Below are 27,874 nucleotides of genomic sequence, written 5' to 3'. Positions count from 1 at the left end.
TCTAGTATTCTTACCTGGGAAATCCCATGGACAGAGGAGCCTGGTGGGCTGCAGTTCATGGGGTCGCAAAGAGTCAAACATGACTGAGCGACTAACACTGTAGGGACTCAAGAATGAGCTGTGAAGGCCAACAGGGACCCCATGCCTACGTGACACACCTGGATAAAAACTCTGGACACCAAGGTTCAGGTGGGCTTCCATGGTTGGCGGTATTTCATACATGTTGTCACACCTCATTGCTGAAATAATGAAGGGCTAGTCATGCAATTCCCCTGGGACAGGACAAGTGGAAGCTCACACCTGCCCTCTCCTGGACCCTGTCCCCTGCATCTTTTGCCTTTGCTGATTTCAGTGTCTCTTTTCAGTGCAGTAAACCATAAATGAGAGTATCCCAGCTTTTTCAAGTTCTATGAGTCCTTCTGGTATATCATCAAATCTGAAGGTGGTCATGGGGACTCCCCACACAGAGGCCATGGATATTGTTTTAAAGCTAGACAGTGTATTAAAAAGCAGAGACACCAGTTTGTCAACAAAAGTCCATATAGTCAAAGCTATCATTTTTCCAGTAGTCATGTACGGATGTGAGAGTTGAACCATGAAGAAGGCTGAGCACCAAAAAGTTTATGTTTTGGAACTGTGGTTCTGGAGAAGAATCTTGAGAGTCCCTTGGACAAGAAGGAGCTCAAACCAGTCAATCCTAAAGGAAATCAACACTGAATATACACTTGAACAACTGATGCTGAAGCTCCAATATTTTGGCCACCTGATGCAAAGGGCAGACTCATTGGAAAAGACCCTGATGCTGGGAAAGATTGAAGGAAAAAGCAAGAGCAGGCAGCAGAGGTTGAGATGGTTAGATAGCATCACCAATCCAATGGACATGAATTTGAGCAAACTTTGGGAGACAGTGGAAGACAGAGGAGCCTGGTTGTGCTTCAGTCTACAGAGTCGCAGAGTTGGACACAACTAAGCAACTGAACAACAACAACACTGAGGAACAGTAGTTGACCTTCTTGAGTTCCACCACTCTTTGAGAAAATGAGGAACATGAGCTGACCTGTCATCTTGTTGAACCTGAAGCTTCTCTTACCCCTAATCCCAGGGCAAAGACCTCCTCCTCTGCCTTGCTCATGGCCTCCCCCACAAATTTTCAGTATATGCCCAGAGAGAAACAGACACCTTAGACATCTTTCATTCCTGCTCCTTTATCTCAGTTTCCCCCCAAACACGCTGGAAAGAACATGTGTGTTCAGTGCACAGTCACTCTGGCAGTGGTTCTTCCCCAGGAACCCCCTCCCAGACTCCCTTCCTTCCTCTCTGGGTGGCAGAGCAGGGGGCTCTCACATGGCACTCTCGTTTCCTCCCCGCCCCCTGGACGCCCCTTTCTCATGGGCCATGAGCGACTTGTAGGGCTTCCCCAGGCTGGGGAGGGTGAGTTCAGCTTCCTGCAGCTCCAGCTCCCGCTGAGACAGATGTTCAATGACGGCTGCTCCGATAGAGTCCCCCAGCACATTGGTCATTGTGCGAAGTCGGTCACTGCAGAGGGGAGGGGAGAGAGAAGCCGCCATTAATCAAGGCTTGAGGCACTCCACACAGACGGTGCAGCAGCTGGGGGCTCCTCATGCCCTGGAGTCAGGGCTCACACTCCAGTCCAACACAGGTTGGACCAAGCTCTGATGTGCTCATATTAGTTCTCAGCAGTGCAATTCTTTTTTAACGTAAATGTATGATATAGCAAATTAGGGGTATGGACATATATATGGAATCTAGAAAAGTGGTACTGATGAACTTATTTGCAGGGCAGGAATAGAAACACAGATGCAGAGAATGGACACGTGGACACAGCGGGGGAAAGAGGGTGGGATGAGTTGAGACAGTAGCACCGACATATATACACAACTTTGTGTAAAATAGATAGCTAGTGGGAACCAAAAACAGAGACAGTACTTTGCCAACAAAGGTCCATCTAGTCAAAGCTATGGTTTTTCCAGTAGTCATGTATGGATGTGAGAGTTGGGCTATACAGAAAGCTGAGCCCAAAGAATTGATGTTTTTAAACTGTGGTGTTGGACTCTTGAGAGTCCCTTAGACTGCAAGGAGATCCAACCAGTCCATCCTAAAGAAAATCAGTCCTGAATATTCACTGGAAGGACTGATGTTGAAGCTGAAATTCCAATACTTTGGCCACCTGATGTGAAGAACTGATTCATTTGAAAAGACCCTGATGCTGGGAAAGATTGAAGGTGGGAAGAGAAGGGGATGACAAAGGATGAGACGGTTGGATGGCAACACTGACTCGATGGACATGAGTTTGAGTAAACTCCAGGAGTTGGTGATGGACAGGGAGGCCTGGCGTGCTGCAGTCCATGGGGTGGCAAAGAGTCAGACATGACTAAGTGACTGAACTGAACTGAACTGGGAACCTGCCGTGTAGCACAGGGCAGTGCTCTGTGATAACCTAGAGGGGCAGGAGGGAGGGGAAAGGAGGGAGGGGGAAGGAGGGAGGGGAAAGGAGGGAGGGAAAGGAGGGAGGGGGAAGGAGGGAGGGGAAAGGAGGGAGGCAAAGGAGGGAGGGAAAGGAGGGAGGGGAAAGGAGGGAGGGGCAGGAGGGAGGGAAAGGAGGGAGGGGAAAGGAGGGAGGGGAAAGGAGGGAGGGGCAGGAGGGAGGGGAAAGGAGGGAGGGGAAAGGAGGGAGGGGCAGGAGGGAGGGGAAAGGAGGGAGGGGAAAGGAGGGAGGGGGAAGGAGGGAGGGGGAAGGAGGGAGGGGGAAGGAGGGAGGGGAAAGGAGGGAGGGGCAGGAGGGAGGGGCAAGGAGGGAAAGGATATATGTACACCTGCAGCCGATTCATGTTGCTGGACAGCAGAAACATTGTAAAGCAATTAAACTCCAATTTTTTAAGTAAATTAATTCATTTTAAAAAAGAAAATTAGGGGTTATGAGCTGAACAGCATACAGAATGAGGAAGGTAACCACTGTGAGTAAATAAGACCCTGCTGGAAACTGTCTAAATGGGAGTGAGATCCAGGCAAGAGCACCAAGGTGGAGGTAAAAGTCCAGATTTTTATATGTAAAACCTCCTATTATTAAAAGTTGAGGAAATTCCCTGGCATTCCAGTTGTTAGAACTCAGATTTCACTGCCAGGGCTTGGGTTCAATCCCCAGTCAAGGAACTAAGATTCAACAAGCTCGGCAGCACAGCCAAAAATAATTAATTAAAAAATAAAAGTTGAGGGGGGCTCCGCCAGTGGCACTAGTGGTAAAGAATCTGCCTGCCAGTGTAGGAGACATAAGAGATAGGGAGGGGTTCAATCCCTAGATCAGGAAGAACTCCTGGAGGAGGGCATGGTAAGCCACTCCAGTATTCTTGCCTGAAGAGTCCCATGGACAGAGGAGCCTGGCGGGCTACCGTCCATGGGGTCACAAAGAGTCGGACACAACTGAGGGGACATGAACACACACACAAAAGTTGAGGGACTTCTCTGGTGGTCCAGTGGCTAAGACTCTTCACTCCCAAAGCAGGGGGCCCAGGTTCAATCCCTGGTCAGGGAACTAGATCCCACATGCCAAAACTAAGAGTTCAAATACCATAACAAAGCTAGAAGACCCACATGCCCCAGCTAAGACTTGGCACAGTCAAATAAATAAATAAAATTTTTAAAATAAAAGTTGAGAATTTTTTTTTAAAATTTGCAAGTCAGCTCTGCCCCATGGATCACCTTCTTTTTGTGATTTCTACACAAGGCAGGTACCATGGGGCTTTTCTGGAAGATGGGTAAAGCCCCTCGTGGCTTACTTCCCTACTTCCAACTATTAACTCTATGGAATTTGGGGTCCATACTGCTCGGGATGTTCTCCAAGGCCCTCTTTTGATTCTAAAATTCTAAAGTTCTGTCCTTGCTGGAATAAGAGCCCAATCATTGGGAGTCCTACAGGGAAAGCAGGGGATTTGAGGAGAGAGAGTAGAAGAGTCTGAAGAACACTCACAGGAACCAGTCCACAGCGATGATGAGCGTGATGTCTTCAGTGGGCAGGCCGACCGAGGTGAGCACAATCACCATGGTGACCAGACCTGCCTGGGGGATGCCAGCAGCCCCAACGCTGGCTGCAGTAGCTGTGATACTGCAGGGGGAGAGAGGACACAGGGATGCAGGCAGGGGGAAGGGAGAAATGAGGGAGAGTTAGGAGAGACACAAAAGAAGGGAAGGCGTCAGATCCCCAAAATGAAGAGCAAATCCAAAGCGACTTTTATAGAAAGCCAGTGCAGACATACACCCTCGTCTTTTATTGGGATCTGGCTGGAGTTTCATCCAATGATGGACGTTTTAAACAGTTCATATTGCAGATGCAAGAGCAGGTGGGTTTTTTTTTTTAAGCTGAGTTGTTTTTGTTGTTGTTGTTGTTGTTGTTTAGTTGCTCAGTTGTGTCTGACTCTTTGCAACCCCATGGACCGCTGCCCACCAGGCTCCTCTCTCCATGGTATTTCCCAGGCAAGAATACTGGAGTGAGTTGCCATTTCCTTCTCCAGGGGATCTTCCCAACCCAGGAATCAAACCCCCATCTCCTGCACTGGCAGGCAGATTCTTCACCACGGAGCCACCAGATACGCTGAGAGTTACGTTTTATTCCAGGACCTTACCGAGCCAGAGTGACAGCCACTCTGGTACCTCTGAGGAAAGGGTCTGAAGAGGTTAAGGACGAAGGAGTTTTTGTTGAAAAAAAAAAAAAAGAGAAAAAAATAAAAACTTGTCAGGAAACCTCTAACAGATTACTGCTAAACACAAAAATAAAAATTAAAAAAAACAGGAAGGGTAGCCCTGATATATATACACTACCCTGTGTGACACAGATAGCTAGTGGGAAGCTGCCGTGTACCACAAGGAGCTCTGCTCACTGCCTCTGTGGAGACATAGAGGGCTGGGGTGGGGGAGGGAGAGTGGGAGGGGGGCTCCAATGGAGGGGATCTGCATTTACTTATAGCTGGTCCACACTGTCATACAGCAGAAACCAACACAGCATTGTAAAGCAATTATCATTCCAATAAAAATTAAAAAGCAATTTTAAAAATCATCCTCCAATTAAGATTTAAATTAAAAACACCAGACATCTCAAGCCAGTGATTTGAGTGCTTTTCTATGTATGGGACAATACAAGAGTCTGGCCCATTGATATCATTTCCAGATGGGCATCTGAACTATTCAGGGCCAGTAGTCTGCTTTGCTCCATCCTGAATTGCCCCCAAGGGGCACCTTTGGGGGCAGCTGCAGAGGCCAATAGCTGATGGCAGGGTGACAACCTTTGTTTACTGAAAAGACCAGCGACATTTTTTGTCCACAGATGCAAAGGAAAGCAAGCAGTCAGCATGGCATGAGTGTTTAGGGATGTCACACCCATGCCACCCTGCTTCCCTCGTGGTTCAGTGGCAAAGAAGTCACCTGCAAGGCAGGATACATGGGTTCGATCCCTGGGTCGGGAAGATCCCCTGGAGGAGGAAGTGGCAACCCACTCCAGTATTCTTGCCTGGAGAATCCTATGGACAGAGCAGCCTGGTGGGCTATAGGCCGGGGGTGTCGCAAAGAGTCAAACACAACTGAGCAACTAACCAACAACAAACCCATGCCACCCCGTGCCTCACCCAGAGAGAGCAATGTGAGAGGTGATCCCAACACTCTCTGCAGTTTCCTCAACGTTTCTTTCTTTGCTCCTTTAGTCTCCCTAGGTGTAAAAGCAAGGATTTAACCAGCCGCCTCTGGGGGCTGGAAGAGGGCAGAAGAATCAACTGGGGCAGCAGCCATGAAGCAGAAGCTTGAGTCCCCCACACACCCATGTGCTAGAAGTAGGTGGGTCAGTAGAGAGAGGTCCTAATGCCAGGAAGGACACTCTGGAAGGTGGGCTACGTTTAGAGTCAAAAGAAGAAACCATCTATGGCACTGAGTGAGTGAAAAAACATATACACTTACATTATATGGCTTAGGAAAACTAAAATGTATGACACCTAGAAAATGAAAGAGATGGTGGTCCACCACCAAGTAGAGGGTCAGACTGAATCAAGAGTAGGCTAACGAACTGAGAGAGTAGCATCAATATATACACACCACCAGGTGTTAATAAGACAGCTAGTGGGAAGCTGCTGGGTCTCCCAGGTGGTGCTAGTGGTAAGAACCCACCTGCCAATGCAGTAGATGTAAGAGATATAGACTCGATCCCTGGGAAGATCACGCGGAGGGCATGGCAACCCACTCCCGTATTCTTGCCTGGAGAATCCCATGGAGAATCCCATGGACAGAGGAGCCTGGCAGGCTACAGTCCATGGGGTACAGTCCATGGAGTGACTGAGATGGTACATGGCAAGAATTTCATAAATGTTGGCCATCATCGTCACCACCAAAACCATTATCACCACCACCACCATGATCAACACCATCCACATCATCTCCACTATCACCAACATAATCTACACCATCATCATCATCACTGTCATCAGCATTACTATCATCAGTGTCTTTTCCTTAGACTAGATCTTCCCTGAGTACAGGAACCATGTCTTATTTTTTTCCTGCAGCCCCCAACACACACCCCCATCCAATATACAAAGGCTCCCTTCCCTCCAACACCATCCACCCCCCCCCGCCCCAGCCAAGCTAATGACTTCTCAGGTCTCACCTGGTGGCAGATTCCAGCCAAGGCCAACTCACCTGATAGTTGTGATCTGGCCCAGGTTGAGCTCGTAGTTGTTGACTTGGGCGATGAAGATGGCGGCCAGGGCCTCATAGAGGGCGGTGCCGTCCATGTTGACGGTGGCCCCCACGGGCAGTACGAACCTGGTGATGCGGCGGTCCACACCGAGGCCCTCCTCCAGACAGCGGAAGGTGATGGGCAGTGTCGCAGAGCTGGGGAAGAGAGCCCCAGGGGCTGAGGATAGGGGGTAGTCATGGGCCCAAGGAGGGCTCCCCTTGAGAACGTTGGGAGGCAGGCTGGGAACTAGAGTGAGGGGAAGATGGCAGACGTATAACATTTCAGGGGCTGATAACTGTGCATGGGGGAGAGGGACTCTTCATGACACAGGGAGCACACAGCAGTGACATCCCCCAGGCTCAGGTCTCTTGACCCACCTAAAGTCAATAGCTTAAGGCTACTTACTACACACTAATTCAGGTCACTGGTTCATGCCACTAGTTCACTCTAACTATCCACTCCCAGAAAGAAGAGGAAAGGTCTTCTAAGTTACCACCTCTCAGGGCTAAGAGAAGGGTATTACAGAAGACTCCTATTCCCCACTTCCCGTGTTTACTTGGGGACTGACCTCAGCTATACTAGCCTTCTCAGTCTTTCTCCCCACTTGGAATCAGCTGATCCATAAAACATGTGCTCTGTCTGGTCATCTTTATATCATGCAAAGAGAAGCTTGGACCCACAGAGAGGATGTTTAGGTATCCATGCCTGTGGCAACCTGGTGAGTTTAATTCTGGAGGTACAAGCGAGCCAATCCTACTCGACCACAGATCAAGAGGCACATTCTTCAGTGTATAAGCAATAAAAATTATATTCTTCTTCCATCTGGTTGGCTCTAGTGATACATCTCAGACTGTTTTGAATTTGGTTGATGGGAGAAAGGGGAGCTTCTTATGAACCCCCTGAAACCACAAAATAAAAGAAGCCAAGAGATCTCCCAGAGGCCATCTCAAGGCAAGATGAGACCCTATGAGCTAGAAAATGACTGAGATCAGGAGGCATGTTGGAACCTTTGTCCTAACCTCAAAATTGGTAGCTGGCTCTCTGTCCATATTAAATAGAGAAACAGAAAAAGAGGGGAAAAGAGTCACAAAAGCCAGCACATGACAAAGATCAGTGCCCAGGTGTTGGGTGCTAATCACTTCAGTCATGTCTGACTCTTTGTGACCCTATGGACTGTAGCCTGCCAGGCTCCTCTGTCCAGGGGATTGTTCAGTCAATAATACTGGAGTGGATTGCCATTTCCTCCTCCAGGAGATCTTGAGCCACCTTCAAAGAGCCACTGACACTACTCAATAGCCCAGATGAGGTTCTGAAGTGGTAGAGAGGGCAGGACTCCCAGGAGATCCTGGGAAAGACAAAGAGTGAAGCTAGGAAAGGCACCAGCAGTGGAGGTCAAGGTCATACCTGGAAGACGTGCCCATGGCGGTGATGAGAGCCTGCAGTATTCCTCCAATGAAGGGGAAAGGGTTCCGGTGTGTGATGAGGAAGTAGATGAGAGGCAGGATACCACAGGCATGAACGAACAAACCCACGATGACAGTCAGGGTGTACATGCCCAGCTGACCCCCCAGGACAGCCATGTCTTCCATCTCTAAGATCTTGCCAGCAATCAGGAACAGGATACCCACGGGTGCATACCTGGGCCAAGCCAGACACCTGTCAGGCCTTCCTCATGACCTCCCCTGGCACTAGCAGCCCATATAGACCCTGGAGCCAGGCAACACCCACCATACAGCACCTGACTCCCCTCCAACCTCCCCCACACAATAACCTATGGGGCAGGTTTCCATGAACATATCCCCTCTTTTCTTCCTGCTTATCCACAGCTCAGCCTCAGTCCTGCAACTCCAAGATATACTCTCACAAGGGCTCTCCTTCAGTCACCCCCCAGTTCAAAGACCTCCCAATAATCGCTGTCTTCAGGACTTCTTCCTGAGGCTGTGCCCAGATACTCCCTATCTCTGACCCTCTAACTTCCCTCATTTCCCATATTTGTAACTCGTATGTCCCTATTCTCTTCCCTAAAAGTGCTTATCCTCACTCATTCACCAGCCCTGAGCTATTTCACCTGGATTTCCCACAGACATCTCAAAACAGTCTCTCTCAAATATCCTATGATATCACATATATGTGGAATCTTTACAAATGGTACAAATGAACCTATTTACAAAACAGAAATTGTGTTGCAGATGTAAATAACAAACTTATGGTTCCCAAAGTGAAAAGGGAGGAATAAATTGGAAGAGTGGGATTAACATATGCACACTACTATATATAAAATGGACAAGAGTCGGACACGACTGAGCGACTGAACTGAACTGAATAAAAACCTACTGTATAGCACAGGGAACTCTGTTCAGTACTCTGTGATGACCTACATGGTAACAGAATCTAAAAAAGAGTGGATATATCTATGTATATTGTATATAACTGACTCACTCTGCTGTACATCTGAAACTAACACAACATTGTAAACCAACTATATGCCAATAAAAATGAACTATAAACAACCTGTCTTATTAAATTACCTATTTATTCATTTTCTCAGCAAATATCCATTGAGCACCTACTGTGTTCCAGTCACATGGTCCCTGCCCTCTTGGTATTTACATTCAAATGGGTGAAATAAGCAGCACACAGAGAAATATGTCATTAAAAACCTCAGTGTGTGATAGCTGCAAAAGAGAGTCACTTTTGAGTGGGGCTCTAAGAAGGAGTGGTCAGGGAGGGCTTCTTGGAAGAGGTGACATTTGCACTGAGACCTGAATGATGAAAAGCAACCATGCATATCTGAGGGGAAAGCACTGCAGGAACAGTGCAAAGACCCAGAGGTGAATGTGAGCTAGGAGTATAGGAGGAGCAGAGAGAAGACCAGTGTGACTGGAGCAGTGAGTTAAAAAGATAGTGGAGGAGACAGAAGAAGCAAGTTCATCAGGGGCTCACCTGTTTTCCCCTCAAATCAGCTCATTGCTTAGTTTTATGAGTTTCTGCCAACAGTGCCCTAATTAACCCATCACCTGGCTTCCTCTGTTAATTCTCTCTTTAGAAATTGAAGTCTACACTTGTTCATTGTCATGGAGGATGTACTAGAGGAGGTGAGGACCACTTGGGAAGTTGGTGCAACAGCTTAGAACAGAAATGATGAGACCCAAGCTTAGGCTGTGGAAATAAGGATACAGGAGACACCTTCAGACATTTCTGAGCTCAAGGTTAGCCCTGGTGGGTGATTGCTGAATTGTCTCCAACTCTGTGTCTAGGAATATTCCCAAACTCCTCACCTCCATCCTTCCTTCTCATCTTCTGCAAAATTCCTCAAATCTGGATCAACTGTACATGATTTCTTTCCTTCCATACTCAGCTACCTGGCACATATAGTGTACGTGCGTGCTTGCTCAGTCATGTCTGACTCTTTGTGATCCCATGGAATGAAACCCACCAGGCTCCTCTACCCATGAAATTTTCCAGGCTAGAATACTGGAGTGGGTTGCCATTTCCTACTCTAGGGGATCTTCCAAACCCGGGGATTGAACCTGCAACTCCTGCATCTCCCGCATTGGCAGGCAGATTCTTTACTATTGTGACATATGGATATTTTCCAAAACATGCCAAATACCACTATAAAACTCACGGTTCCCAATTCAGTTGAGTTTTCAATACTTCTTTTCAATCTTCTTGCTTATCCTTGATAAGCTTCCCTTCCAAGCTAAGTTGAGATCTTGGAAAAGCAGCTGGAGGGCTCCAGGGCATTGGACCTCATGGGGTTAACTGGACCCAAGTGGGTAAGAAAGGGGAGAGGGGGACTTCTCCCTCCTGTGCAGCCTCAGAACCCCAATTGTGAACACAGTGGAGTGACCTTACTGGCCCCACAATCCCCGTCCCCTCCACTTCTGAAACTTTTGTTCCTAATGACAAAGTGGTTATGTGCAATGCATACAAACATACTAAGAGTCTTCTGGTTCAGTCCTGGATTCACTTTAATATATTTATGTTGTAAGTTTTTTGCTTCCTTCTCTTATACCTACTTCCAGTCCTGTTTTGCTTTCCTTCTTGGGTTTTGCTTTGTCTATTTTTTGTCGTAATCTCTTGAAGTAACAGCACTTGAAAAAGGGTGACAACCGGGGCTTCCCTGGTGGTCCAGTGGTTAAAAATCTGCCTTGCAATTCAAGGGACATCAGTTCAGTCCCTGATTCAGGAAGATCCCGCATGCTGCAGGGCAACTGAGCCCATGGGCCACAAGTAATGAGCCTGCACTCTAGACACCGCAGGCTGCAACTACTGAGCCCAGCGGGCCACAACTACCGAAGGGTGCTCAACTTGCCCTGGAGCCCATGTTCTGCAACAAAGGAAGCCACCACAGTGAGAAGCCTGTGCCCAGCTGCAGCGTGGCCCCCACTCGCCGCAACTAGGGAAAGCCCGTGTACAGCAACAAAGACCCAGCTCAGCCAAAAATAAATAATTTGTTTTCAAAGAATGCCAACTGAATTACAAGGCAGAGACCACCTTGAGCCTGGCTGGGGAGACCACTCTGTATCCATGACTTTTGTTTTTAATCAAAAAAATTTTTTTTAACATTTGCCCTTTAATTTTCATTTGAAATCAATTTCTTTAAATATTTTAGCGCTAAGTTCTGAATAGTGAAGAAACAGTAGATGCTGTGAGCACTCATTACTGTCTCTCCCGACCCCAGTCCCCAGGCCTTACTTCTTTGCTCAAGATACAAATAGACACTCTACACCCTGATGCTTTCCCAAGCTCTCAGCTTAGCCCCAAGCCCCTCCCAGCCACTTTCACCTGATTTGGGAGGATGGACAAACTCTTCCCCAATTTGGGAAGACAGCCTTGTTCACATCTTCCACCACTATTCCCAACGTATGGTCTCACCTTCTTGAATTCCTCACCATTCCCCAGACAACTCAGATTCCTTCAAGCTTTGCATGTTCTGTTCCCTCTGCTTGAAGTACCTCTTCCTTCTTCATGTCCTGTTGGACTCCTACTCACCTTTCAAGACCCAACTAAGAGGTGGACTTCTCCATGACTTTCTCCTCACCCTCCCAGGCAGAATTCACTGCATATACTTCACTGGCGGCTCACTTTTCTGCATTCCCTATGCTATTTTTTTCTTTTGAAGCTTTTATTTTGTACTGGGTCTAGCCGATTAACCATTCTGTGGTAGTTTCAGGTGAATGGCAAAGGGACTTAGCCACACACATACATGTATCCATTCTCCCCCAAACTCCCCTCCCACCCAGACTGCCATGTCACAATGAGCAGAGTTCCATGTGCTCCACAGGAGGTCCTTGCTGGTTATCCACTTTCAATACAGCAGTGTGTACAGGTCCATCCCCAACTCCCTTACTATCCTGTCCCCTGATAATCATAATTTCGTTTTCTTAGTCTGAGAGTTTTTTTCTGTTTTGTAAGTAAGATCATTTGTATCATTTCTTTTTAGATTCCACATATATGGGATGTCATGTTTTTCTCTTTCTCTGACTGACTTCACTCAGTATGACATTCTCTAGGTCTCATATTGCTGCAAATGGCATTATGTCATTCTTTTTAATGGCTGAGTAATATTCCATTGTGTGTAAGTACCACATCTTCTTTATCCATGGCTCTGTCAATCATATTCCCTATACTTTCTAAATGTCTCTTGACTCTAGAACCTTCAACCTTGTATCATATTTATCTAATATGCATCTGTCTCCTCTAAGACTTTGCGAGCTCTTTGAAGACAAGGACTGAATTCAAGTTATCTCTGTATTCCAGAGTTCGAAACAAAGTCCGCCTGGGAAAATGTCTGCTGAAAGAGTGATGGGATTTAAAGAGTGAATGAATGAATGTGTCAATTAAGGAATAATTAGAGAGTGGATAAATGAATAAGAAAATGAGCAAATGAAACATGAATGATGGGTGTGTGAATGAATGAGTGGGTTAAGCAAACAGATGAATGAATGCAGGGAATATTTGATTGAATGATAGAATAACAAATGTAGAGATAAACAAGTCAGTCAAAGATGAGTCTGAATGAATAAATGACTTAGTGAGGAAATCAATCAAACAATTAATTAATGGATTAACTAATGCATGGATGAGTTAGTGAATGAATATATGAATGAGTCAATTACCTTATGCACAGAAAAATGAACAAATGAATGAGGAAATGAATAAACCAATGCATAGAAGAATGAAGATACATAAATAAATGAGTGAATGGATAATGTGGCTAATCCACAGAAGAATGAGCAGATGAATAGATGAATGATGAAGTGAATGAACAATGCACAGAAGCATGAGTGCAAGTGAATAGATGAGTGAATATAGATGAATAGGGGAGTGAATGAGTGAATAAACCATTGCACAAAGGAGTGAATAAATGAGCGGGTGAGTGAATTAACCAACACATATATAGATGACTTTGGCCAAAGGCTCCCCACAACCATTTCAGTAGCTAACCCACAGCCTGACTTCCCGGTCCTGACATCCTTCCCATGTACCATCACCATCACTCCCTGCCCCCATTACAGCCCAGCACTCACCAGATAATGATGCCCACCAGCCTCATAATAGCCTCATTGAGGCTGTCGAAGAAGTCCCGCAGGACTCGGCCCTTGTGCTTCATGCCGCCAATGACCAGCCCGAAGGCCACTGAGAAGACCACAAGGCCCAAGGCGTTGATGCCATTGGCTGAGCCAGGCACAGGCACGGTCTCCTCAAAGCTCAGCACCTCCTGCAGGGCACCCAAGGCTCGCGTGACGTTTTCCAGGAGTCCGGTCCCATTCTCCAGTGAGGACAATGGCGGCATAGAGGTGCCCAGCTCAGACCCATTGTCTGTCCTCACGACAGTCCTGGTTACCAGCCTCGTGCTGTACTGCGTCTTAAACTGAAATATGGAGATATCAGGCCACAGATGAATGCATAGTAGATTGAGTGCATCAATAAATAAATGAGGAAATGAACAACCAGTGCATGGGAGAATGAGTATAGATTTTGCATGAGCAATGTTCAGACAGATTGTGGGGGCCTGTCTCCTCAACAATGTATGATCAGAAGCCCTGGATCCTTCTCCATTACCATCCCCAGGCAGCCTTGGGTTGGCCTAAGTCCTTGTCTCTAACCTTCCCTTGATCACCACACCATTAGGAAGCACATTCTTCCTTTCAGACTCTTCCAAAAACCCTGAACAGTACTCTGTCCTGTCCTTCTTCCCATCCCTCACTCCTGGACCATTCACTCAGCAGCAAGCTCCCCCAACCCCCCAAACCTCCTTGATCAGACAATGTCTTTCCCCCTGACCTGTTTGAAGCAGGCCTCCACAAGGTTGGGCGGAAACATGTTTCTGCAGAAAAACATCAGATAAATGGACGTGGTTAGACCTTGGAAAAGAATCTAGAGTGATCATAGCAATAATAATAACAGCGGACAACATTTGAACACTGAGCTAAGTGCCTTCCTCTAGGATCTGATTTAAACATCACACTAACCCTGGAGAATCCCATGGACAGAGAAACTTGTCAGGCTACAGTCCATGGGGTCAAAAAGACTCAGACATGACGGAGCGATTAAGCATGCATGCATGCACATAACCCTAAAAGTATTACTGATTCTCCCCCATTTTACATACAAAGAAACCAAAGCAAAAAGACTTATGTAAGTTACCCAACGCCACACAGCTGCTAACTCGGGGGGAGGGGTAGATGGACCTCAAATGCAGTCTGTCTGAGCCCTAGGTTAAGACACTATGCCATCTCAGGGACTTCACATACAGTGATGTCTCCAAAACAACACAGAAAGCTCCTGAACTCTTCCAACACTAGCTTTCCCCAAATTAAGTCACTAGGGGAGACCTGTGGCCAGTCTTGACACTGGCAGGCAAAATCTTGCTACTCCAAGAGAATTATTCACCTTCCAATGCATCTCTGGAATACCAAACAAAAACCATTTGTCCTGAGTCCATACCCAGAAGGTGCAACTACAGCTTTCTGAGCCTAAGGATCAAAAGACCACATTCTGGAAGAAAGCAAAATCAATCTCAGGGGATTTGTGGGCTTCCCTGGTGGTTCAGTCAGCAAAGAATCCACCTGCAATGCAGGAGACCCAGGTTCCATCCCTGAGTCGAGAAGATTCCCTGGAGAAGGAAATGGCAACCCACTCCAGTATTCTTGCCTGGGAAATTCCATGGACAGAAGAGCCTATAGTTCTGAGAGCCTCACTATAGTGAGCTATAGTTCACAGGGTCACAAAAGAGTCAGACACAACTTAGTGACTAAACCACCACCACCACCCAGGACAGAAATTGGGTGCCAAGAAAACCCAGGTGGGCACCAGTGGTAAAGAATCTGCCTGCCAATGCAGGAGACATAAAAGATGTAGGTTCAATCCCTAGGTCGGTAAGATCCCCAGGAGAAGGAAACAGCAACCCACTCCAGTATTCTTGCCTGAAAAATTCCATGGCCAGAGGAGCTTGGCAGGCTACCTACAGTCCAGGAACTTACAAAAAGAGTCGGACATGACTGAGCACGCACTATTATTCTAAAACTAGGCTCAACTTGGGTGTTGTATTTCCTGACTGGGTCCGCCTGTCTCCCCACAGGCCTCCCAATGAGTAAAGGTTGTTACACGTAGGGCTGGAATTCCCATCAACATTAGAAAGGACGTCACCTGACCAGGTCCATGAAGGCATCAGCCGTGGGGATGGTCTCGATCCGACCCTCTCGGTGCAGCCCCTCCTTGGAGCCCTTCCCAGGGTGGATGATGGTGACCATGAGAATGCCGATGAAGACTGCGATGACCGTGGTCACCATGTAGTACACAGCTGCCCGCATCCCCATCCGCCCTGTTGCCTTGTTATCCAGGGATGCCATACCTGGAGGACAGGTGATGAAGCCCCGAGGATCCCCATCCACACCCCACCACCCGCTCTCCCATCCACTAGCTCTTCAGTCCCCATACTGCCACAACCAACCCTCCTCCCGTGACCCGACCCTCCTCCCATGACCCACCCCCGTCCTTCCACCCACATTGCCATCCTCCAACTCCCATTCTGTGTTCCAAATACACCTTCCACTCCATCCTTTATCCCAAGCACCACTTCACTAACCTTCCTTCTACTCCAAGCCAACATTTTCAACCCCTACTCCATCCTCTAATTACCCCTATTTTGCACCATAACTTCATTTGCATTCCTCACTTTATCCTACTATCCACCCCAAGAATCACACCTCCCTTCAACCCACCTCACTATACACTATCTGTGTGTAGTATATACGTTTGGTACCCCATCCAGACACCCTTTACCAGGCTGATACATCGATCTTTCCACAGCTGGGCATGCTGGCTGCTAACGACTCATGCTTGCCCCTTCTCTTGAACATTGCTGTCAGCACAGCAGGAGCTTGCTCACCCACAAAGGCCCCAGGGGAGGCTGGGAGAAATGACTGATTGGTACAGGGATTCAAAAGCTCAGCTCCTTTGATTTAGAGGGAGGCAGAGTTGTGGAGAACGATTCTGTAGTGTTAACCGTTCTCCAGAGCTCCCCATGGGATCAGGCTGAGAGACCCGCCTTCCTCTGAAGCTATGTCTGCTTAGCTTCCTTATCCACCCCATCCTGCTCATCTCACTTCCTCATAGGTTTCTCTTGAAAGCTATTTTATCCCTCAATAAATCGCTTGTGCAAATATCCCCATCTCAGGCTCTGCAGTTAGGGAAACCCAACCCAAGAAATCATTCTTCTATGCCTTTAGCGTCACCACCCCACCCCCCAAAGCTGGTGCTTGGGCACTGACCACTCGTGGGCCAAATATGGCCTGCTGCCTATATCTGTAAATAAAGTTTTATTGGAACACAACAATGCCCATTTGTTTACTTACTAATCTGCTGCTGCTTTTGCACAAGAGAGGTGAAGAGTTGCAACAGAGACCACATGGCCCTTGAAACTGAAAATGTGTTCTCCCTGGCCCTTCATAGCAACAGTTTACCAAGCCCTGCATAGGCCGTCTATACTTCCATCCTACCCTCCACCCACCAGGGCTTCCCTTGTGGCTCATTTGGTAAAGAATCCACCTGTAATGCAGGAGACCTGCGTTCGATCCCTGGGCTGGGAAGATCCCCTCGAGAAAGGAAAGGCTACCCACTCCAGTATTCTGGTCTGCAGAATCCCAAGGACTGTATAGTCCGTGTGGTCACAAACAGTCAGACACAACTGAGCGACTTTCACTTTCACTTTCTCCACCCACTATTTTGTAACCTCTGTCTCAAACACCTTCATCCACAGCCCACTCCATGACCATCCACACCATATCCCAGGTACCTTTCCTGGCGGCCCCACAACAGCCTTCCCTTCATCTCTAAGCCCCCAACAGGCTGGTATTTTACCTCCAAGGAAAAGTACAGGAACATTACTGAGATAAGTCATCTAGGTCATACGGGTTCTAGAACCCAGCTCTGATTGGGACTGGGGCTTTGGTCAAGGACTCAGAGAGAGGTGCATGCTCCATGTTTGAGGTCCTGAGTTGGGGAGGTGGTCCCATGCTTGGAACAGCCTTGGCTCAAGGTGTGAGCCTGGACTCAGATGGGTCTTGGAGGCCAGCCCCAGCCTGGGTTCTCTCACCTGTGACCAGGCTGGAGACAATGAGGGGCAGCACCAGCATCTGCAGCATCCTCATGAGGAGCTCTCCAGGGAAAGAGAAGTACTTGATCTGGCGGTAGCTGAGCTGGTATGGGCGCAGGGCAAAGGCCAGGCTGACCCCTAGGGCCAGAATGAAGGGTGCATAGAGTTGAATTTGGTCACTGAGCCCCAAGGAGGGCCATCCATCCCAAGAAGGGTCTGTGTGTGTGCGGATGGAGATAAAAGAAAAGAGAAACATTCGATGAGTGTGTGTTGGTGTGTACATTGTGGAATGAATGAATTTATGTGCTACTGCTTTGGCATGTGTGTGTATGTCTACACACACTCCTGTGTACCTATGTACACATATGCGACAGTGTATGCTCACTTGTGCACATGTATCTGTGCCTGTATATGAGGGCCCATGTACATGACATGTACATGTCTTTCCTATGTGTGCGTATAGGTGTTACTTGTATGTGTTGGCTTCCTTGGTGACTCAGTGGTAAAGAATTCCACCTGCCAGTGCAGGACATTCGGGTTCGATCCCTGGGTCGGGAAGATCCCCTGGAGAAGGAAATGGCAACCCACTCCAGTGTTCTTGCCTGGGAAATTCCATGGACAGAGGAGTCTGGCAGGCTACAGTACATGGGGTCACAGAAGAGCTGGACATGACTTAGCAGCTAAACACCATGTCACTTGTGCATATGTATCTGTGCCTGTATGTGAGGGCCCACATACATGAGACGTGCATGTTTTTCCTACGTGTGCACCTAGGTGTGACTTATATATGTGTGTGTTACTGTTTTCAAGCATGGGGGTATACACGTATTTAAGCTTTCCAGTGAGCCCATGTGTGAGCAGAATAATGCATGTGTGTGTGTGAACATGTTTGTAAGTTCTACTATAGGTGTACAACTGTGTGAGTTTACGTGTTTGCACCCGTAAATTTTGTACATGCATAAAAATGTGTTCATGTCTGTGTTCCCATGCAGAAAGTATACGTTGTGTGTTCATATGCAGAAGTGTGCATTTGCATAGTGTATATTTATGCATGTGCGTACACTTGCATATCCATGAGACATTGCATACACAGCCGTGTTTGCAGGAGTGTGTACCCATTTGCGTATATCATGGGGAGGCGGAATGGTGGACTTGGGCACGCGTGCAGGTGAGAATAAGTAAGTGGAGGGAAGAAACGTGAGTGCAGGGGGTATCCCTCGAGTCCTCTGCCTCCAAGGGCAGAGCCCGCCCCTCCCGTGACTCACCAATGACCACGGCGCTGACGGTCAGCAGGATGAAGGCATTCCTGCGCAGGAACCGGAGCACGTGCTCGCGCGTCATGGTCTGGAGGCGCAGGCGCGTGCGCAGCGCTCTCTGCTGCAGGCTCTCCTGCAGCCGCTGCAGCCAGCCCACCCGGCCCAGCCGCTGGCCACTCTCCCGCAGAAAGAGGCTGTTGCCATGGCTGCTCATCGTCTATCTGTGGGGGACAGAGGGAGCAGGCCTGGTGAGGGATGAGACAGAAGGCGAATGTGGGTAGAAAGGGAAGGGCAGAAGAAGCTGGTGAGGAACTCCGGGAGACAGCGGGACCAGGGGGATGTGCCCATGCTGGGCTGCCTGAGAACACCGTCTGGAGTTCAAGGATCAAGATCTCCAGAACCACTCCCAGGCATGGGTGGGAGAGAAAAAGAAGCTGATCACAATTTCAGGGACGATTTTGCCATTCTGTATCTCTGGCCCCCTCCTTAGTTCATGAAAAGTGAAAGTGTTAATGGCTCAGTCCTGTCCAACTCTTTGAGACCAGATGGACTGTAGCCCACCAAGCTCCTCTGTCCAAGGAGTTCTCCAGGCAAAAATACTGGAGTGGGTTGTCATTTCCTCCTTCAGGCAATCTTCCTGACCCAGGGACGATCTTCCCAACCCATCGAACCTGGGTCTACCAAATTGCAGGCACTCTTTACCTTCTTACGAGATCGTTACAAGTAACTGGGAGCTTCCCCGGCTCACAAACCAGACTAACAAGCCGCTGCCAAGCACCAGTTTCACAAAGAGCCTTAAACAAGGTACTTTGGGGCTAGCACCCCAAATTAACGCGATTTCATGTTTGGCCTAGTTGCTCTGCTGTGCTCAGCCATGTCCGACTCTTTGCCACTCCATGCACTGTAGCCCGCCAGGCTCCTCGTCCATGGGATCCCCCAGGCAAGAATACTGGAGTGGGTTGCCATTTCCTGCTCCGGGGATCTTCTTGACCCAGGGATCAAACCCATGTCTCCTGCATCTCCAGCACTGCAGGCAGATTCTTTACCACTGAGTCACCTGGGAAGCATGAGAGGTGCCACCAAATGGGCTTTCCACGACAGAATCAGCAGATGCCTGCATTTATTGGTGCCAAACGGAGCTCCTCTGCGTGAATGCCCAAGTGGGCAACAAGGAGAGGGAGAGTCCCATGGGATGAAAATGGTGATCTTTCGTGACCCCAGCGCCTCCTCAGGATCCTTCTTTTAACAAAAATGGGACGTTCAGAGTCACTCTGGGGTGCCAGATACTGTTTCCCAAACTTCAGATTTCCATCTCTTCACTTTACATTCAGCCAAATCCATGTCACTTCCCAGGTGGCGCTAGTGGTAAAGAACCCATCTGCTAATGCAGGAGACATGGGTTTGATCCCTGCGTTGGGAAGATCGCCTGGAGGAGGGCACGGCAACCCACTCCAGTATTCTTGCCTGGAGAATCCCATAGACAGAGGAGCTTGGCGGGCTACGGTCCATAGGATCGCAAAGAGTCGGACACGACTGAGCACATGTCGTTTTACTTACTTATCTAATGAATCTACAAGGGAACTCACAAAACAGAAAGGCTCACAGACTTAGAGAACAAACGTACAGGTGCCGCTGGGGAAAGTGGGGGGGAAGGGACAGTTAGGGAGTTTGGGATGGACATGTACACTCTGCTATATTTAAAATGGATAACCAACAAGGTCCTACTGTATAGCACAGGGAACTCTGCTCAATGATATGCAGCAGCCTGGATGGGAAGGGAGTTTGGGGAAGAATGAATACATGGATGGCTGAGTCCCTTTGCTCTTCACCTGAAACTATCACAACATTGTTAATTGGCTATACTCCAATACAAAATTAAAAGTTAAAAAGAAAACAAATAAATGTAAACTGGAAAACTTAGATTATTACTTGAAATGCTGATTATATTTTTTTATTTTTTTTCCATTTATTTTTATTAGTTGGAGGCTAATTACTTTACAATATTGTAGTGGTTTTTGTCATACATTGACATGGATCAGCCATGGATTTACATGTATTCCCCATCCCGATCCCCCCTCCCACCTCCCTCTCCACCCGATTCCTCTGGGTCTTCCCAGTGCACCAGGCCAGAGCACTTATCTCATGCATCCAGCCTGGGCTAGTGATCTGTTTCACCCTAGATAATATACATGTTTCGATGCTGTTCTCTTGAAACATCCCACCCTCGCCTTCTCCCACAGAGTCCAAAAGTCTGTTCCGTACATCTGTGTCTCTTTTTCTGTTTTGCATATAGGGTTATCATTACCATCTTTCTAAATTCCATATATATGTGTTAGTATGCTGTATTGGTCTTTATCTTCCTGGCTTACTTCACTCTGTATAATGGGCTCCAGCTTCATCCATCTCATTAGAACTGATTCAAATGAATTCTTTTTAATGGCTGAGTAATATTCCATGGTGTATATGTACCACAGCTTCCTTATCCATTCGTCTGCTGATGGGCATCTAGGTTGCTTCCATGTCCTGGCTATTATAAACAGTGCTGTGATGAACATTGGGGTGCACGTGTCTCTTTCAGATCTGGAAAAATATGGAACGCTTCACGAATTTGTGTGTCATCCTTGCACAGGGGCCATGCTAATCTTCTCTGTATCGTTCCAATTTTAGTATATGTGCTGCCAAAGCGAGCACTGAAATGCTGATTATATTTTAATACACATTAAATAAAATGCATACAGAAATTAAAACTTACCTATCCTTTTACCAATACCATATAAGAACAGGGCAGCCTGGAAATTGTGACTTTCATGAGTCTGAGGAACATTTGCCTTTGTGGTCCCTTCCTCCATTAAAACATACATCAAAATTAACCTACAGGGGTGTGATGGGGTGGGTGGGAGGTTGAAAGGAGGTTCAATAGGGAGGGCACATATGTATACCTAGGGCTGATTCATGTTGATATATGGCAGAAACCAACACAATATTGCAATTATCCTTTAATTAAAAATAAATAAACTTCTAAAAAATATTTTACAACTGCATTGGTATAAAAGTGAATATACTATTTTGGAGCTTGATAAAGGTGATTGCTGTACAAAGTTGCAAACGAACTAAATGCCACTAAATGCCATTTTAAAATGGATAGTTGTTCTGTGTACATTTCACTCCAGTTTTTTAAATGAATATATTAATATTATATATTAAAACATTTTCTTCAACCTGGAAAGTTAAATTCTTTATTGTAATTTTAAAAGAAGCACAAACAGGAATTTCCCTGGTGGTTCAGTGGTTAAGATTCTGCCTTCCACTTTTCGGGGAGCATGGGTTTGTTCTCTGGTCAAGGAACTAAGATCCCACATGCCATGAGGCTCAGCAAAAAAAAAAAATAAGCATAAACGTTTGCATGGTCCCTAAAAGTATTGTGGGCCCTGGGCACCTCCTAATCTGGAAAGATAAGCAGACTTGCCTATATAACCTCACAGCAAGTGGCAGTGGCCCTATCATAGGCATACTGGAAATTCTGTTATCCCTCTAGATTCATTCCCAGGCAAAAGGCTAACCACTAGAGATAGCATTGCCCAGGCTCCCTTGCCATTTCAGTTAGGCCAGTGGAAAACAGCAGAATGGAAAGTGGGAAAAGATGGAGATGGAGCATTCTTCCAGCTCCCCCTGCCAGCCTCATGTTTGGCAGTGACTGGCTTCCCAGATGATGCAGTAGTGAGGAACCCACCTGCCAATGCAGGAGGCACAAGAGATGTGGGTTCGATCCTTGGGTCAGGAAGATCCCCTGGAAGAGGAAACGGCAACCCACTCCAGTATTCTTGCCTGGAAAATCCCCTAGACAGAGGAGCCTGACAGGCTACAGTCCATGGGGCAGCAAAGAGTTGGACACAAGTGAGCACACACACAGGCACATATTCCTTGACATAAGGCCACAGCTCCCATCAGACAATCTTCTGCAGCTGTCGGACATTTGGACATCTTCTTTGGAAAATGACTATCTAGTTCCTCTACCCATTTTTCAGATTGATTTTTCTTATTGAGTTGTATGAGATCTTTATATATTTTGGATATTAACCCCTATCCAATGTATGATCTACAAAGTTTTTCTCCCCTTCTGTAGATTGCCTTTTCATTTTGCTGTTGTTTTGGTTTTGGTTTTTTTGCATACAGAAGCTTTTAAGTTTGATGTAGTACCACTTGTTGATTTTTGCTTTTGTTTGTGTTTTTGCTGTCATATCAAAAAAAAAAAAAAAAAAACCTCATTGATGGGACCAGTGTAGGGGAACTTCTTTCTAATATTTTCTTCTAACAGTTTTATGGTTTCAGGTCATATATTTAAGTCTTATATCCATTCAATCAATCTATCCGGTCCTATTGCTTCATGGAAAATAGATGGGGAAACAGTGAGGGACTTTATTTTGGGGGGCTCCAAAAATCACTGCAGATGGTGACTGCAGCCATGAAACTAAAAGATGCTTGCTCCTTGGAAGAAAAGCTATGACCAACCTATATTAAAAAGCAGAGACATTACCTTTCCAACAAAGGTCCATCTAGTCAAAGCTATGGTTTTTCCAATAGTCATGTATGGATGTGAGAGTTGAACTAAAAAGAAAGCTGAGCACAGAAGAATTGATGCTTTTGAACTGTGGTGTTGGAGAGACTCTTGAGAGTCCCTTGGACTGCAAGGAGATCCAACCAGTCCATCCTAAAGGAAATCAGTCCTGAATGTTCATCAGAAGGACTGATGCTGAAGCTGAAACTCCAATCCTTTGGCCACCTGATGCAAAGAACTGACTAACTGGAAAAGATCCTGATTCTGGGAAAGATTGAAGGCAGGAGGAAAAGCGGACGACAGAGGATGAGATGGTTGGATGGCATCACCGACTTAATGGACATGAGTTTGAGTAAACTCCGGGAGTTGGTGATGGACAGGGAGGCCTGGCGTGCTGCAGTCCATGGGGTCACAAAGAGTCGGACACAACTGAGTGACTGAACTGAACTGAACCCATTTTCAAGTTAACTTTTGTAAGGGGCATAAAATTGTTGTTTAGTCACTAATTCACGTCCAACTCTTTTGTGACTCCACGGACTGTAGCCCACCAGGCTCCTCTGTCCATAGGATTTCCCAGACGAGAATCCTGGAATGGGTTGCCATTTCCTTCTCGAAGTGATCTTCCCAACCCAGGCATCAAACCTACATCTCCCGCATTGGCAGGCAGATTATTTACCCCTGAGCCACCAGGGAAGCCCAGTATAAAATGGGGGTCATATTTTATTATTCTGCACGTTTAACCAGCTTTCCCAACATCATTTGTTAAAGACAGTATCTTTTCCCACTGAGGGTTTCTGGCTCCCTTGGCATGATAAAAATGCTATTGCTACACTGGCAATCATGTTTCTGTGTTGGCCAAAAAGTTCACTCAGATTTTTCCATAACGTTATATGGGAAAACCCAAAGGAACTTTTCAGGCCAAACCAATATTATACAACTTACAAATATATCAAAACAACAAGGTGTACATCTTAAATGTGTCCAATGTTATATATCAATATGTATTTCAATTTTAAAGATAATAAAGACTATTTTTGTTACAGCCACGGCTTTCTCCAGGTCTCCCTCTTGCTCCCTCCCTGCCACTCCCATATTCTTGCTGCTCCCTGAGTGTTGCACCAACTTTACTGGTTTAACCTTATAAATAGTTCTTAATTTTCAACTCCCCTTTTCGAGTGTGCTGTCAGTTTTCTGACAGGCACACTAGATTCATCTGACTCCTAGAGGGAAAAAAACACTCTCCAAACCAAAGGAAGGCAGTAAATATTGTATCCTGTGCTGAGCTGTGCATATTCAGGTTGCCTGGATGACTGTAGAACTTGGCTTTCCTCAGCTACTCTCTGATCATGGTTTCAGATTCTTCTCCTCGCCATCCTTTCCCCAAGCCCTAATCCCAACCCCAGTGCCTGAATCCATCCAGATCAAGTGGGAAACTATCAGAGATAGGCCAGTAGATGGTTCCCTGAACTTTTTTGGGGGTTGGGGGGAGGGGTGCAGCCACTGGCTGAGCAGCTACTTCTGAGATCACTGCCTTTCTTGTCCTCTTATGCAGCCTGCATATCCCAGGGATAGGGTAACTGCCTCAGCTTTCCAGGCTCTGCTTCCTTCAGCTCTAAGTCCTAGTTCCAAAGTCAAACCCCAGTTGGGATCTTGCTCCAAAGGATCTTGAAATCACGATGGCGTTTTTCAGCTGGCTGTGAAAAATCCCAGACAGGAAACCAAATGTGTGATTACTCTCTCATCTCTAAGATGCATGTTCCCAGTCACCAAGAAGTACTGTGATGCTTGCCCATGGGTTGAAAGGAATTATTCGGCTGAGATGTGAACTCATCACAAAAAATCCAAAGTCAGTTTGTCTATTTCCTGTGTCTTCCTTAAGAGAAACAGCAGGGATGGACAAGCCATTGTCCAAGGGTCAACTCTGGCCCGCTGCTTGTTTTTGTAAATAAAGTTTTATTGGCACATAGCCATGCTCATTTCTTTATTCTCTATAGCTACTTTCATGCTACAGTGGTGGAGTTGGGTTGTTTGGACAAAAGAGATCTTATGGATGTCCATACAGTGTTTTTGGTCCTTTACTGAAAATTTTTGCAGAACCCTGCCCTAAAGGAAGAACACACATGAGCTCTTTGTTTCAAATCCAACTCCACCTTGCAGGACCTGGTCACTTTCTATGTGATTTGATGACTCGATTCATGTGACACTTAGAAGAGCACCTAGTGAGCATGAAACAGATGACAACCACGGCTAATAAAAAGCATCAATGCAACAGACATATGACTGAAGACAGAGAAAAACATTGACAGGAAAGAGAGTCTTCTCATCAGTCTTGCTCAGTCCTAACTGCATTACTTGCCAAGCAATACTTGACTTGAACTGGTTTTTCCCAGGAATTTGGCCTCCACTTGGCCCCTTCTCAGTCTCTCTTGGACCCCTGGGGGCTTCTCCCCTCACAATCTGTTCTCTCTTGCCTAGTCTTTCCTGGTCCTGGGCCTTCTCTTGGCCCTGCTTCTTAGGCTCCTGATAAGGAAATGACCCTCCCAGTGTCCCCAGTGTCTGCAGTTCAAAGACAAGGGCCCCACCTGCTTCCCCCAACCTCCAGACTTTCAGATGTGATGAGATGTGAAAGCCACCCTTCTCTCAGAACCAAGGAGGAGAAGTAGGAACTTCTACATTCTAAAGCTGAAGCAAACTACAGTGGGCAAACGAGGATGCTTTCCATACATTTTATCTCAATACTCTGCTAGCCTGAGGAGTGAGTGAAGGGAGAGAAGGAGGAAATCACATACATTACACACACACACTTGAACACACAACCTCACACACGTCTTGTGTACAACTGACATATACACAACTGCACAAAGACACACAGTCTCACACACACAGAACTGTTCGACATACAACACACACAACCTCCGAAATGCAACTCCAGGCATTTTACTAAGTGAAATAAGTCAGACAGAGAAAGACAAACACTGCATATTACTTATATGTGGAATCTAGAAAACACAACAAACTAGAGAGACAGACTCACAGGTATAGAGGACAAATTAGTGGTTACCAGTGGGAAGAGTGAAGGGGGGAGCTGCAACTCAGGGGTAGGAAGTTGTATGTACAAACTATTGTGTATAAAATAGGATATAAGGATATATTGTACAACATAGGGAATATAGCCAACACTTCGTAATAACTATGAATGAAGTAAATCTTTAAAAATTGTGAATCACTATATTGTATGGGTGCTCAGTCACTCAGTTGTGCCCAACTCTTTGCGACCCCATGGACTGTAACCCACCAGGCTCCTCTGTCCATGGGATTTTCCAGGCAAAAATACTGGAGCGGATTCACTTCCTTCTCCTGCGGTTCTTCCTGACCCAGGGATCAAACCCGCATCTCCAGTTTGGCAGGCAGATTCTTTACCACTGTGCCACCTGGGAAACCCCTACTGTATTGTATACCTGTAATTTATGTAATATTGTACATCAGCTTTACTTCAATTAAAAAAAAAAAAGAAATGCAGCCCTATTCGTGCAGCATGTCATACAATTCCTACACACACAAACATACACACACTTGACATTCATGCACGCCATCAGACACAAAACCCCACAGTCCTCCCCAGACACACAGCTCCATACACACACACACACACCCCTTCAGGATCTTGCACAACTCCCCTTGTAAATGAAGCTCTATACAGACAGATGCATAATACACACACACACACACAACTTGGGACACAAGACACAAAACTTCAGACATCGAAATTCCTCCCCACATTTAAACATTCAGCCTCACACATCTCTGTGGGTTGGCACTCCTACTCAAAATTCGGTCTCACACACCATCACCACCACCACCTCTCATACAAATTCGGACCCAGTCCCCCCGCAGCGGTGGCCAACGTCTCAGTCACAGCCAGGTCCCTCCGGATTGGAGGAATAAACCCCCTGATGGGGAAGGGAACCAAGCCTTGGAAAGGGACCAGGTATCAGGCAAAGACGGAAACGTGGCCACGGGTAGAGGCCAAGGATTAGAGGGACAGGATGGACAAGAGCGGAGATGGGTAACCAAGGAGACAGGAAACTCACCAAGGCTACAGGAGAGGAGCGGAGGCTACGACTCCACGGGGCAGGGAGCAGCTGAGACAAAGAGCAGCCGAGAGATGAGAAGATGGGCGAAAGGGGGGCCCCACCCGCCTGCCCCCATGATAGGCCCAGCCGGCCCCGGATCCCGCCTGCCCAAAATCTCAGAGCCCCCGCCCTCGCGGAGCCGCGGGGCTCGCACTCACCAGCGCCAGGAGCGGCGGGGGCGGCCTGCCCGCGCGTCCGCCTGCGCGCTGCGCGGGGATGCAGGTGCCGGAGCCCAGCGAAGCGCCCGGCCGGGGCAGCGGGTACCCGCCAGAGACCGCGCAGCGCCCGCTCCAGAACCAAAAAGGCCGAGGTACCGGCGCGGAGCCGCGACGCGCAGTGCAGCTGGTGGGATCCGCGCCGGCCCCGCGTTCACGTGGGTGTGGGGGCGCCGGGCAGTTGGAGGTGGGGGGGGCGGGATCCCCTCCGGGATAACCCCCGCCTCCCCCGCGCCCAGCCCAGGCTCCGCAGCCGCGCGGGAGAAAGGGCACCGCGTGTTTGGGGAGGGGTGAGTGGCCTCTCTCGCGTCTAGCCCCCGCCCCCAGCTCGGAGCCGCGCCTCCGAGCCCCGGCCTCCCGCCGCCTCCCGAGCCCT

General features: G+C 47.4%; 1 protein-coding gene and 1 non-coding gene across 3 annotated transcripts; both read right to left on the bottom strand.

Moving 5' to 3' along the window:
* Positions 1–1,189: 1,189 nt before the first annotated feature.
* On the bottom strand, positions 1,190–27,577 carry SLC1A6 (solute carrier family 1 member 6). Of its 2 annotated transcripts, XM_043913896.1 has the most exons (11): positions 27,442–27,459; positions 27,242–27,292; positions 18,605–18,816; positions 17,340–17,477; positions 15,392–15,596; positions 14,027–14,069; positions 13,270–13,613; positions 8,138–8,371; positions 6,694–6,888; positions 3,986–4,120; positions 1,190–1,536 (listed from the first exon to the last, which is right to left on the bottom strand). In XM_043913896.1, the coding sequence occupies exons 3-11, from the start codon at positions 18,807–18,809 to the stop codon at positions 1,341–1,343; spliced, it is 1,695 nt and encodes a 564-aa protein (XP_043769831.1). In that variant the 5' UTR covers positions 18,810–18,816; positions 27,242–27,292; positions 27,442–27,459; the 3' UTR covers positions 1,190–1,340. The 2 variants fall into 2 exon arrangements, with proteins under 2 accessions (XP_043769831.1, XP_043769832.1); XM_043913897.1 differs by lacking the exon at positions 27,242–27,292 and having other exon boundaries at positions 27,442–27,577.
* Positions 21,180–21,286, bottom strand: LOC122701066. Its single transcript, XR_006342916.1, has one exon. It is a non-coding gene; the product is annotated as a U6 spliceosomal RNA (small nuclear RNA).
* Positions 27,578–27,874: the final 297 nt, after the last annotated feature.

Source organism: Cervus elaphus, chromosome 9 (assembly GCF_910594005.1).
Source record: "Cervus elaphus chromosome 9, mCerEla1.1, whole genome shotgun sequence".
In the NCBI taxonomy this organism is placed as follows: Eukaryota; Metazoa; Chordata; class Mammalia; order Artiodactyla; family Cervidae; genus Cervus; species Cervus elaphus.
This window is presented reverse-complemented; position numbering and strand designations above follow the sequence as displayed.